A 13,683-nucleotide genomic window follows, 5' to 3' on the forward strand; every position below is an offset into this window, starting at 1 on the left:
GTTTGTAAATTGAGGTTCTACTGTATAGTTATGCCGTACCCTCTAATAAATGTCTTATCCCTATTTTTCCTGGTACTCTCTGCAGTTAGGTAAATAATAGCACTAAAAATCACTAGGGATCTCACACATTTAGTTTGTATGATCACAAAGGAAATGTTTGACGTGCAGGCTTCCATCTTTCATCATTTCTTCAACTCCTGCATTACCTCACCCAAACACCAGCCGGCTTGCTTGCTTGCTACTTATGCAGCTTAAGTTTGGCGTGCATGCTCCGCGACTCCCCTCCCTCATGCACAAAACCTCCCCCATCGCTCCTCTCCTCCTCCTACCCACCGCTCTCTCTTCTCCTTGTCTCTTTTTTTTTTCCCCCTGCTCTTACGTCCGCTGACGGTGCCATACAATTGGAGCACAGTGTGTCGTCCTTGCGTTGCCTGGAGAAACGAGAGGAGTGTGCATGCCGACAGTAGATCGAGCGGACTAGATGAGAAGCCTGGAGTAAGGTGGTGGTGGGGAGACTGCCTCAAAATGCCTGGTCCTAGCCCAACGTGTCCTGCAGCCTGTGCCCTTCTGAGGCTGTAGAGATAGAGGCGATGCTGCCTGACCCTGCATGCTGTGTTGTGGTCTACCGTTGTTTGGATTGAAACAGGCTCCCATCAAAGCCAAATCAATGAGGATTCTGAGGCCATTCCTTCAGAAAGGAGCGCATATGCTGCAGTGTTTCTGTGGACAACGAGCGAAGTCGACCACTATCACCAACGGTGAGAGACCTCACACACACCGTGCTTGTTTTGTGGAGGGGGGTGGTGATGATGAAGAGGATGGAGGTTGAGTGGTTTCATTGGCCACAACAAGTCCAGTGTGTGTGTGTGTGTGGCTGCGGCGCATGCATGGAGTCTCTCCTTTAGCGCTGAGTTAAGTGTGCATCAGTCAGCTGCCGAGCCCCGCAGTCCTCCACGCTTCAGCCTGTGCGTCAACGGGTGCAATGTCGCGTCAAAGTCCCCAAAACTTAAGACGGCAATCAGTAATGTGGATAGAGACACCACTAGGCCGCAGTTCCCAAACTTTTCATTTCCTGGTGCCATAGACAATTTCTTCTTACGTCAGTTGTACTTCTAAAAATGTCTATTATTCTATTCTATTATTATTATCCTTACATCTGGAATGTCAAATTTATTTAGACCTTGGAGCCGTTGCTCAAGTTGACGCACACTCCAAACTTTAGAAAGTTTCTGTGCTACAGCCCACACAGATGATAATACAAATATTAATCAATGCTTAGTAGGCAATACAAAACCAGAGAAACATTATGATCAATATAATGACTTTCTGGTTTGAAAGTATAAAGCATGTCTCTGTTGACTCATACTTGCACATTTACACATGCTGCAATTTGACGTCCATTTTTGAGTTGGGTGGGACTATAAAAAATTAAAATCCTGAAACATGACATTTACAGCTCTTGATCAAACTTGTAAAAGTTGCACTGGAGTCTAATAAGTACTTTTATTGGGCTTCATACTCAAGAGACAATTATAAATTCCTGTTGTCGCTACATTTCAGACAGTGCTACATTAACTCAGTGTTCCTCAAATATTTTCTGTTACACCCCCCTAGGAAGAAGAAAGTATATCCCCCCCACTCTCCCATCGACTATAAATAGTATAATCTGCCTATAAAATTATTATAAGTACACCTCTGCATAACTTATTAACATTAAGGGAAACAACACACTAGTCTTTCCTGGTCTCCCAGCGAGGTTCCAGTGAAGCCAAGTGCTACATACGCTTCATCATATTCTGGTATGGCAAAAAAAAAAAAAATGAATTAACTTCAGGTTTTTCTTGCTTTTGTCAAATTTGTTATGAGCCGATGGCTGGATCATACCATATTCTTGTTTTGTTCCTTTTTGTATCACATTCTGTTGTTTGGACTTTGTGAGACTTGTTCGGCATATTGTTGCCGGTGTCGTTGTTCCAAGTATGCGTCGAAAGCGATGAACACAACAAAGGTAAGATATAAAGGATTTATTAACAAAAGGGAACTATGAACAGAAACACTGGTGTGAATAGAAAAGGGAAACAAAAGACGCTAGCATGAGAGCTAGGATATACAAAGAAACTAAGACTTGGCACGAAGGCACAAAATGTAAAACAAAACACGATTAAGGATGTCGTAGTGGTTTGTGTTGTGGTTTGTGCAGCCCTTTGAGACACTAGTGATTTAGGGCTATATAAGTTAACATTGATTGATTGATTGGTTGATTAGCATGAGAGTTAAAAATGACAGGTGGCTTAGCATATGAGCTAGCAAGAAAATACATACGGTTAAGAAAGTCGTCACTGTTGCGCATAGGCAAATTATGATCCGAGACAGAAGAACGAAAAGGGGCGAGCTTAAATAGGGAAGTAATTACCAGAAACAGGTGTGCGAGAACCAAGAATAGCAGGTGGAAATAATAATATGTAACCATGGTGACAGACTAAACAGGAAATAACAGGGTCAAACGGAGAATGAAAACAAAACTGGGACAATAAACAATAATGTGAGAAGATCCGAGTACGGATCTTAACAGACTTCCTTATTTCCTGTTTTCTCTGTCACCATGGTTGCATATTAGTTCCACCTGCTACTCTCCATTTACGCACACCTGTTACTATTGATTACTGCCTTATTTAAGCCCTACCCTTTTTTTATTTCTTCCTCGGTTCCTAATTTGCTCTCATGCAACAAGTGACGACTGTTTTCCATGCTCTTACTCCCTAGCTTTCACGCTACGCTTTATTTATTCCTAGCTCTCATGCTAGTTGTTTTGTTTTCCCTTTTTGTGCCTTTGTGCCAAGTGTTAGTGTATCTGTTTGTTTCCTTAGCTTCCGTGCTAGCGCCTTTTGTTTGCCTTTTCTGCCTAGCACCAGTATTTTTGTTCTTAGCCTTTTATTAGTGAAATAAATTCTTTGTTGCTTACCTTACGCTGTGTTCTTGCCCGACACATCCTTGGAAGAACAAATCCGACATAGCTATGCCCACCAAGCGTCACAGTAGGAACCGAGCATTGAAAGGTTCTTTTGCGTCGGACAGCAACGAGGTTTAAGATGAAGGTACGTGGACAAAGCTTCGAGTGTTAGAGGCTGCGACACTCCGCTGCGGGCCAGATGAAGACATGATGCGGGGACCAAGTGGGTACCTGGTCCCGCTCGATTCCACCAGGTATAGTGATGTCCCCTCTCTAAATGCTCGCACTCGTCAGCGAAGGCGGAAGTCACATAAAAGGGCTTCGTCTCGCGACAGTGACGCTCCCATTCCACAACTTCCCCCTCTAGAACACAGCAAGCTGCAACCCGTCCAATATTCCCCTCACGTGTCTGGTAATTCTTTTTTTTCCCTTTCCCAAACATTCCTCTGGCTGCCCTGTCACTCACACAGACAGCAGCGGTGACGTCATTTCGTTAACGCCCCACGATGACGTCAACAAAGAATTTTTTTTTTAACACTATCTCAGCAATTTTCTAATGACTTTAACATTAATTCTAGTCATCGCTAGTTTATTCTTGACTCAAACTCAGCCCCCCATTGTTTTGGCCCCACCCCCTGTGGCTCAAGCTCCACCCATTCTTCAGTCTAGTGCTCTTCCTACCTATTTGTCTACTAATTTTGAGTCACAGTTTGAGAAATACAGCCCTGCTTGGATGGATGAATGGTACCAGAGAGTCCTTATTGAACTTGAGCTTGAGGAAAAAGCCCTAGCGGCAAATAACTCATCACCTGCTAGTAGGGGGGGGTAACAAACTTTCTGGTCAATCGAGAGGGGAGGAGTCTACCCACTTCCTGACCTCCCTCCACCCTCCCATACATACAATCCCAGACCACGGGGAGCGCGTCTGGGATTCGCGTCTTGGGGGCGGGGGGCTAGTCCGTAGCACAGCTGCGCTCAGCCAAGCCGCAACCTCCAAGTAGGCCACCACCACCGGTTTTCCGGCCTGTCAAAGCCGAAACCACCCGCTAGACCTCCTCCACCGGTTTTCCGGCCTGACACGCCTAAACCACCTCTTAGACCTCCTCCACCGGTTTTTAAACCCGCTAAGCCACAACCTCCTGCACGTCCTCCTCCACCGGTGTTCCGGCCTGTCAAACCGTAGCCCGCCAGGCCGCCTCCACCTGTGCCACGGCTAGCTGCACCACGGCTAGCACCTGTAGCTAGCCCTACCCCAAGCCTGGTTCTCACACCAGCACCTGACTCAAACCTGGTTCTAACACCAGCACCTGTCCCTTGCCAGGTTCTTACACCAGCACCTGACCCTTGCCTGGTTCTCACACCAGCACCTGACCCATGCCTGGTTCTCACACCAGCACCTGACCCTTGCCTGGATCTCACTCCAGCACCTGACCCTTGCATGGTTCTCGCACCAGCACCTGACCCTTGCCTTGTTCTCGCACCAGCACCTGACCCTTGCCTGGTTCTCACACCAGCACCTGACCCTTGCCTGGATCTCACACTAGCACCTGCTCCAAGGCTGGAGCCCACACAAGCACCTGCTCCAAGGCTGGAGCCCACACCAGCCCCTGCTCCTAGGCTGGAGCCCTCACCAGCTCCTGCTTCCATGGCGACGACAACTCTTCCGGCTTCAACGACGACAACTACGCCTGTCTCCACGACGACGACTACTACACCTGTCTCCATGATGACGCCGCCTGCTTTGGCTGCAGCACCCGCACCTGCGTCCATGGTGACGACGACGCTTCCGCCTCCTGCTTCCACGTCGACGACGACTCTGCCTCCTGCGTCCATGACGACAACGACTGTCCATGACGACGTCTCAGCGTCCTCGAACTGGCTGGCTGCACAATCAGCAATCTGGGGCCTGCACATAAGACTTTGTCTTAGAACTCTCCGGCTGCTCAACTTTTGGCGCCACTCACGCCCACTTTCTCGGCGGCCACCGATGTGGCCTTTTCGAGGTCGCCCGCCAAGACTTTTGCGGCAGCGGCGTTCCATCCGCCACCGCCACCTGACTTGTCCTCGGTGGATTCGGGGACACGCCACCTGGCGACCCTCCACCGTGTCCTCCCTCCGCCCTCCCTTCGCTTGTGAACTTTTTTGTTGTGGGGGGGTTCAAGTTTTTTGTTTTTGGGACATCTGGGATCTGTCCTTTTAGGGGGGGATCCTGTTATGATCCAATGGCCGGATCATACCATATTCTTGTTTTGTTCATTTTTGTATCACATGCTTTGTTTGGACTTCCTTATTTCCAGTTTACTCTGTCACCATGGCTGCATATTAGTTCCACCTGCTACTAACCATTTACGCACACCTGTTACTATTGATTACTGCCTTATTTAAGCCTGCCCCTTTTGTTATTTCGTCCTCGGTTCCTAATTTGCTCTCATGCAACAAGTGACGACTGTTTTCCATGCTCTTACTCTCTAGCTTTCACGCAACGCTTTATTTATTCCTAGTTCTCATGCTAGTTGTTTTGTTTTCCATTTTTGTGCCTTTGTGCCAAGTGTTAGTGTAACTGTTTGTTTCCCTATCTTCCATGCTAGCGCCTTTTGTTTGCCTTTTATGCCTAGCACCAGTAATATTGTTCTTAGCCTTTTATTAGTGAAATAAATTCTTTGTTGCTTACCTTACGCTGTGTTCTTGCCCGACACATCCTTGGAAGAACAAATCCGGCATAGCTATGCCCACCAAGCATCAGAAAATTCACATCATTGACTAATTTGCTTAATTGATCTTGACTCAGGTTCATATCATTTTTAAAATAAAGAAAAAAAACATTTACAAATCTTTGTTTTAATAGATGCTAGTATCTACTTTTCCCTTTTTTTCTCATTACGTTATATTGTTTTGCTCTACTTTATTTATTTATTTTCTAAAATGTTGGCAAATAGGCCCATGGTTACATTTTAAGAACCCTGATTTACATACTTAGGTGTCTCCAAGTTCTGTCTTCATCACTATCACTAGTCATGACCTCCAGAACTCAAAGGTGGAACAGCACACTTGTAGAGTTGTTTGGCACGCTTCCAAACCTCAATAGAAGATGTCCGATAATGTTTTTTTTGCTGATATCTGATATTCCGATATTGTCCAACTCTTAATTACCGATTCCGATATCAACCGATACCGATATGTACGGTCGTGGAATTAACATGTTATGCATAATTTTTTTGTGATGCCCTGCTGGATGCATTAAACAATGTAACAAGGGTTTCCAAAATAAGAGAACAACTTCAACTTCGCATTTGTCTTAATTTTTTTAAACATACCTCAAAACAACAGCTACAAAAACAATGAAGGCACAAACGTTCAGTCCAGAGTATACGTGTGGCGCAGTGGAAGAGTGGCCGTGCGCAACCCAAGGGTCCCTGGTTCAATCCCCACCTAGTACCAACCTCGTCACGTCCGTTGTGTCCTGAGCAAGACACTTCACCCTTGCTCCTGATGGGTGCTGGTTGGCGCCTTGCATGGCAGCTCCCTCCATCAGTGTGTGAATGTGTGTGTGAATGGGTAAATGTGGAAGTAGTGTCAAAGCGCTTTGAGTACCTTAAAGGTAGAAAAGCGCTATACAAGTACAACCCATTGATCATTTATTATTTATACTAGGGTAATGAAGTAAACAATAACATAGTCCTCATTTAGTGCAAGACTACCTGGTATACTGTATAACAGGAAATTATAAACTGGGCTCAATCTTCCCTACTCTAACGTACTGTATTTGTATGAGTAATCCCATATCATGAAGAACATGGAGAGGTTGGTCCTGGAACAACTCCGCCCTACAGTCAAGCCCCACCTGGACCCACTCCAATTCGCCTACCAGCCACGACTGGGAGTGGAGGATGCAGTCATCTACCTGTCATCAGACACACATTACAATAATCCCAAACAATAGACATGGTGTCGTTAGTCAGTCACCGAGCGAGCTCGCTTGTTAGCAACGGCTACAGCACCGGCAACAACACACTCTTGTTGTTGTTATGCTGCGCTCGCGGTGGTTTGATGAGGTCATCAAGCGTCGCCAGTAAACCTCTCATGCTGCAGTCGTCAACACCTGTGTTGTGTGTGGGAGAGGGGAGAGGGGAGAGGGGAGGGGGGGGGGCTGCTGACAGGGTTTATATCTGTGTTTTACCGGATATGTACCGCCTCGTACAACGGCGATTTCCCGAGAGTCTCCCGGGAAATCGGTGAATGTGGTGTTATAGCGGTACCGCTGTATAACACTGGCGGGCCAGCTCTAATGTTAATTTGATATTGCCTCAAGGCCCAAATAAAATTACACGGAGGGCCAGACTTGGGCCGCGGGCCAGAGTTTGACACCTATGGTGTACAGCATGTATGGATTTGCAATAAAAGTATCTCAATTGCCAGCCATAGGTGCTCTGGATGTGTGGCAACGTACTACCAAGAGAAAAAGTGTGTCTTCCAGTGAAGTATGGTGGTGGTAGTGTCATGGTCTGGGGCTGCATGAGTGCCGCACGGAGGAGGATTCCAATAACAACCTGTGCAGCTCTCATGCAGGAATCCCAAGTCCAAGAGGATTTCAGACTTTGGACACACTGACAGGGTTTATATCTGTGTTTTACCGGATATTGATTGATTGGATATGTACCGCCTCGTACAACGGCGTTTTAAAAAGTAATTAATTTTACTTTTTGAAACAGATACCGATAATTTCCGATACCACATTTTAAAGCATTTATTGATTGGATATGTACCGCCTCGTACAACGGCGTTTTAAAAAGTAATTAATTTTACTTTTTGAAACAGATACCTATAATTTCCGATACCACATTTTAAAGCATTTATCGGTCGATAATATCGGCAGATCGATATTACTTGACATCTCTACGCCTCACCTTTCCCGACACATTCCCCTGGCTTGTGGAGGAGCCCAAAATGCTTGTCTGGATCTTCACTCCTGTGTCAAATACTTTGCCTTTCATTACCGGTTGTGTTTTATTGCCGAGTAGATGCATTTGTGAAAAACGCACTTCCTGTCTTTCACTTTTAATGCGTATCATGTAATAATTTTGAGCAGAATTACGATACGTATCCCCACTTAACATGTTTTTGTTCTTCTACGCTGCGTTACATCAGCCTGTGTTTTGCTGTTGCCCCTGCTCAGTGGAGGACGTACTGCATGAATGAACACTTCTCTGGGTGGCTTCAGTATTTGGGTGATGTTTGGCGGGCCAAATGAAAAGCTTTGGCACCTATTGAGGGCTCCTGCACTGTGATGGTTTATAGCTGGTACTTTAGCTGAAGTGTCTCTCCAAAAAAATCAGGGCAGATAATTAGAAACTCCATCAGGCACAGTGGACTCCTTTGAGACAACTGTAGCAGAAGCAGCACGCACTGGGATCTGTGGTAGTCAAGAATAAAAGTTTTTTTTATATGTTCTTTTGGATAAACCCTCATCACATCTTCATGAGTAAGTGCATTGTTTCATAAACTTTTTCAACTGTTTTGGTTTCTCTCCAGGTCCCAAAACATTGTGTGGAGCTATAACATTGACTTATACCTTACATATCTGCGTATGGCGCAGATGGGAGAGTGGCCATGCGCAACCAGAGGGTCCCTGGTTCAATCCCCACCTAGTACTAACCTCGTCATGTCCGTTGTGTCCTGAGAAAGACACTTCACCCTTGCTCCTGATGGGTGCTGGTTAGCGCCTTGGATGGCAGCTCCCTCCATCAGTGTGTGAATGTGTGTGTGAATGGATGAATGTGAAAGTAGTGTCAAACCGCTTTGAGTACCTTGAAGGTAGAAAAGCGCTATAGAAGTACAACCCATTTATCATATTTATATCTATATATATCTATATCTATATATATCTATATCTATCTATATATATATATATATACAGTGTGTATATATATATATACAGTGTGTATATATATATATATATATATATATATATATATATATATACAGTGTATATATATATGTATATATATATATATACAGTGAATATATATATATATATATATATATATATATATATATATATATATATATATATATATATATATATATATGTGTCTTGATTGGATTATCCAGAGAATAGTGCTAGATACCGTGGTAGAGCGCAATATGTATGTGTGGGAAAAATCACAAGACTACTTCATCTCTACAGAACTGTTTCATGAGGGGTGCCTTCAATCATCAGGAGATTTTAATGGAAGCATTCTATTGTATGTAAATGCTTCCATTTACATACATATATATATATATATATATATATATATATATATATATATATGTATGTATGTATATATGTATATCCATCCATTTACCACCGCTTATTCCCTTTGGGGTCGCCGGGGATGTTGGTGTCTATCTCAGCTACAATTGGGCGGAAGGTGGTGTACACCCTGGACAAGTCGCCACCTCATCACAGGGCCAACACAGATAGACAGACAACATTCACACTCACATTCACACAATTTAGTGTTGCCAATCAACTTATCGCGAGGTGCATGTTTTTGGAAGTGGGAGGAACCCGGAGCACCCGGAGGGAACCCACGCAGTCACGGGGAGAACATGCAAACTCCACACAGAAAGATCCCGAGCCCGTGATTGAACTGAGGACCTTCGTATTGTGAGGCACATGCACTAACCCTTGTTCCATCGTGCTGCCCCCGTACATATCTATTATTTATAATAAATAAAAAATGCAAATATGAATTAAAGTATGTTTGTCTACTTGAAAATCATCAATTATCTCAACATTTCACTCTGACTGCAATACATACAGTGAATGCTGATGCTTGTATTTTTAATACATATATTGTGTCTATAAATTATCCTTAAATGTACGATATCAAGAATAAATTAGTTGCCACTGAATCGATGTCAGATTTGGTGAAATAAGGGTTGCGTATTATCAAATTTGGTATAAGATGCTATTCTTTGGAGCTGCACAGAGGCACAGGGGTTAGTGCTGGTGCCTCACAATAAGATGGTCTTGGGTTCGATCCTGTGTGGAGTTTGAATGTTCTCATTGTGTCTGCGTAGGTTCCTTTCCGGGTACTCCGCCTTCCTCCCACCTACAAAGACATGCACCTGGGGATAAGTTGAAACTAGTGTGTGAATGTTGTCTGTCTGTGTTGGCCCTGCGATGAGGTGGCAACTTGTTCAGGGTGCACCCCGCTTTCTGCCCAAATACAGCTGGAATAGGCTCCAGCCACCCCTGTGACCCCTGAGAGGGACAAGCGGTAGAAAATGGATGGATGGATGGTATGCTTTGCAAGCTGAAATGTCATGTATTCCCTCCTGTATTGCAAGCATGAAAGCTACGTTTCACATCATCTTTTTGGCAGCAGCACGTCAAAATCATGTCAAAAAATTACCTGCTGCAGTCTTTGAGCCTGATGTGTTTAAATGTGGCAAATTTATACCTGGCTTTTATCTTTTTATCAGTCAATGCATGCTTGAAAGGACCACATGTTCATGCTCTTCTCTTGTAATAACAATCCATAATATTCACCATTTTTGTAAATCAGAGAGAGATTTTTTTATTTAACGCAACTTTCTCACACTGTTTTGATGCCCCTGCAGTGTGTTGTCAATGTTGTTTGTTAGAATCTGACAGGCTGTGTTTTTATATATTTGCATAAGTCTAATCCCTTCAAATGCAAAATTCATATTAAATTAAAAAAAAAATTTCTAGCGAAATGAAGCCATTTTCTCATAAAATTTGAATACACAACATACTGGGGATAAGTTGATTGGCAACACTAAATTGGCCCTAGTGTGTGAATGTGAGTTTGAATGTTGTCTGTCTGTGTTGGCCCTGCGATGAGGTGGCGACTTGTCCTGGGTGTACCCCGCCTTACGCCCGATTGTAGCTGAGATAGGCGCCAGCGCCCCCCGCGACCCCAAAATGGAATAAGCGGTAGAAAATGGATGGATGGATGGATGGATGGATACCGGTATATATAAATTGTGAAAGAAATATTAAGGTAACTATTACTTGGGTTGCAGGCACAAGTATTTAGTGGTTGATATCCCCTTTGAGAATATGTTGGCCAAGAAAATATATAAACCACTTTTAGACATTAAACATTCCAAAAGCAGAATTTTACAAGAAAATATTAATATAACTTCAGTCAAATTAATAATAGTGGTTAAAATAAAGATATAAAAGATTAGAAAAGACTGGGAAGCAGAATTTGGCAAGATGACAATGACTGGGGCCCTGTGATGAGGTGGCGACTTGTCCAGTGTGTACACCGCCTTCCGCCCGATTGTAGCTGAGATAGGCACCAGCGCCCCCCGTGACCCCAAAGGGGAATAAGCGGTAGAAAATGGATTGATGGATGGACCATGACAGGAGATCTGCATTGATACACATACAGTGAATGATAGCACGTCTTTTTCAAAGCTTAATCTAACACAGATTAAGGTTGTCCATCGCATCTATTTTACTAACTCTAAACTTCCCAAAATGTATGCCAATATTGCAGACACATGTAATCAATGTTAGTGCGTCTGCCTCACAATACGAAGGTCCTGAGTAGCCCCGGGTTCAATCCCAGGCTCGGGATCTTTCTGTGTGGAGTTTGCATGTTCTCCCCATGAATGCATGGGTTCCCTCCGGGTACTCCGACTTCCTCCCACTTCTAAAGACATGCACCTGGGGATAGGTTGGTTGGCAACACTAAATTGGCCCTAGTGTGTGAATGTGAATGTGAATGTTGTCTGTCTATCTGTGTTGGCCCTGCGATGAGGTGTCGGTTTGTCCAGGTTATACCAAGCCTTCCGCCCGATTGTAGCTGAGATAGGCACCAGCGCACCCCGCGACCCCAAAGGGAATAAGCGGTAGAAAAATGGATGGATGGATGGATGTAATCAATGTTACATGTTCTGGTCCTGTGCCTGTCTGAAAGCCTACTGGATGAATATTTTTAAACATCTTGCAGACGCACGACATTTTCAGTTGACGCCTCGTGCAGAATTGGCTATTTTTGGAATTCCACCAAACTATCACAAAATACTTTTTTTTTTCGAAGGTGGGTCTGTTTTTTCTCAGTACTTAAATATATACATAAAAAATAAAGAAATAAAAAACATATTCATAAAAAATAAAGATGGAAAATTAAACAGAATTATGAATATTTTGTTTTATGCTGCATTATTTTCTCACTTATGTCACAAATCAGTATTAAATTGGGAGTGCTAAGCTCCATGATCATGAGATTTAAATAGTTCTAATATCAAGAAAATGCATACATTTAAAACTTAAAAATGGTTCAATTCAAATATACAAATGCCAGAAAAATACACCAAAATTTTGACTTGATATTAAACATCGATGACTTCTGAATAAACCCTGATGAAAACGAAATACCTGTAGTAAATGTTTCTTCCACACGGGGGCACCAGACCTACAGAAATGTATCATGTGTGAGCAGGCCTTACTCCTGTGTTAATATTCACTGCAATGACAGCATACCGCATATTTTCTTATTTTCGCAGCATGTTTTCATATTTTCCACTGTCACTCATTTTATTTGACAGTTTAAGACATCATTATTTCATCTGCAGCAAGAGTGTTGTCTCCATAGCATTGGGACGCAGCTTAAGTTGACCGTCTCTGAAATAAAGACGTGCATTGAAAGATGTCCATGCAGGGAACCCACACTACTGTTGGAATGATAGACGTGTTTATCAATTATTTCTTGTTGCTGCCCCGACATATCCTTTCTACCAAGTGAACGACAAGCCAATAACATTACGACCTGATTTAGACTCTTGCTTGCTATACCTTGTTTGTCTCTACTCTCTCCTGTGGAAAACAAACTGCCCCTCCTTATCTCACCCTCAAACATTATGCTGTATTCAAGTGTTATGTAAAGGAATAGCGTATGAATAAAATACTTTTTTTTTCCCTTTGAAAGGAAAATGATGATCGGTAAAAAGACCTTCTAAATATTTCATGCAGAAAGGAAGATTTAGTGTGCTGGTGAAGACACTCTTCCTGCCACACATTGTATGCATATTATATTTGATTATGGTATGCATATTTGATTTCACACCCTCGAGCAACAATAATAATGAAACATGGATATACTTTAGAGTAGTCAGTGTACAGCAGGGGTGTCAAACTCAAATACAGAGTGGGCCAAAATTTAGAACTGAACAAAGCCGCGGGCTGAGGTTGAACAAATTAACCTTTTAATAGGGACCCAAACAAGTTTTTCATTGAATATTGAACAAGCAAGGCTTTTATAACTTTATACTGACATGCAAAATTGAGTTTCAAATAATAATAACAATAATCATTAAAAAATATCAACGGCATATCAAATCAAATTTAAATAAAAAATGAATGCCTCTTTTGTATTTGCAGCCTTCTGAGGTAAATATCAACATTAACTTTTTCCACAGGCTAATACATTTGAAAATAAAATAACAATGAATAAATCAACCATTCAGGCCTTTTTACTGCTCAGTTAATGTCGGGGCTCAGGTGGGCGGGCGGGGTTTGTTGGTAGCGGGGGGGTGGGGGGGTGTATATTGTAGCGGTCCGAAAGAGTTAGTGCTGCAAGGGTTTCTGGGTATTTCTTCTGTTGTGTTTATGTTGTGTTTATGTTGTGTTACGGTGCGGATGTTCTCCCCAAATGTGTTTATTTTTGTTTGGTGTGGGTTCACAGTGTGGCGCATATTTATAACAGTGTTAA

The 13,683-nt window shown here is 43.1% G+C and overlaps 1 protein-coding gene across 1 annotated transcript in view; it reads left to right on the forward strand.

Annotated features, from left to right (window-relative positions):
• Nucleotides 1–393: 393 nt before the first annotated feature.
• fgf12a (fibroblast growth factor 12a) overlaps nt 394–13,683 on the forward strand; it is a 163,027-nt gene continuing 149,737 nt past the window's right edge. Inside the window, exon 1 of the mRNA XM_061920088.1 lies at nt 394–758. Within this exon, the coding sequence (XP_061776072.1) occupies nt 608–758 (151 nt within the window). The 5' untranslated portion in view covers nt 394–607. The remainder of the gene's footprint in view (nt 759–13,683) is intronic.

Source organism: Nerophis ophidion, linkage group LG14 (genome assembly GCF_033978795.1).
Source record: "Nerophis ophidion isolate RoL-2023_Sa linkage group LG14, RoL_Noph_v1.0, whole genome shotgun sequence".
Taxonomy (NCBI): domain Eukaryota; kingdom Metazoa; phylum Chordata; class Actinopteri; order Syngnathiformes; family Syngnathidae; genus Nerophis; species Nerophis ophidion.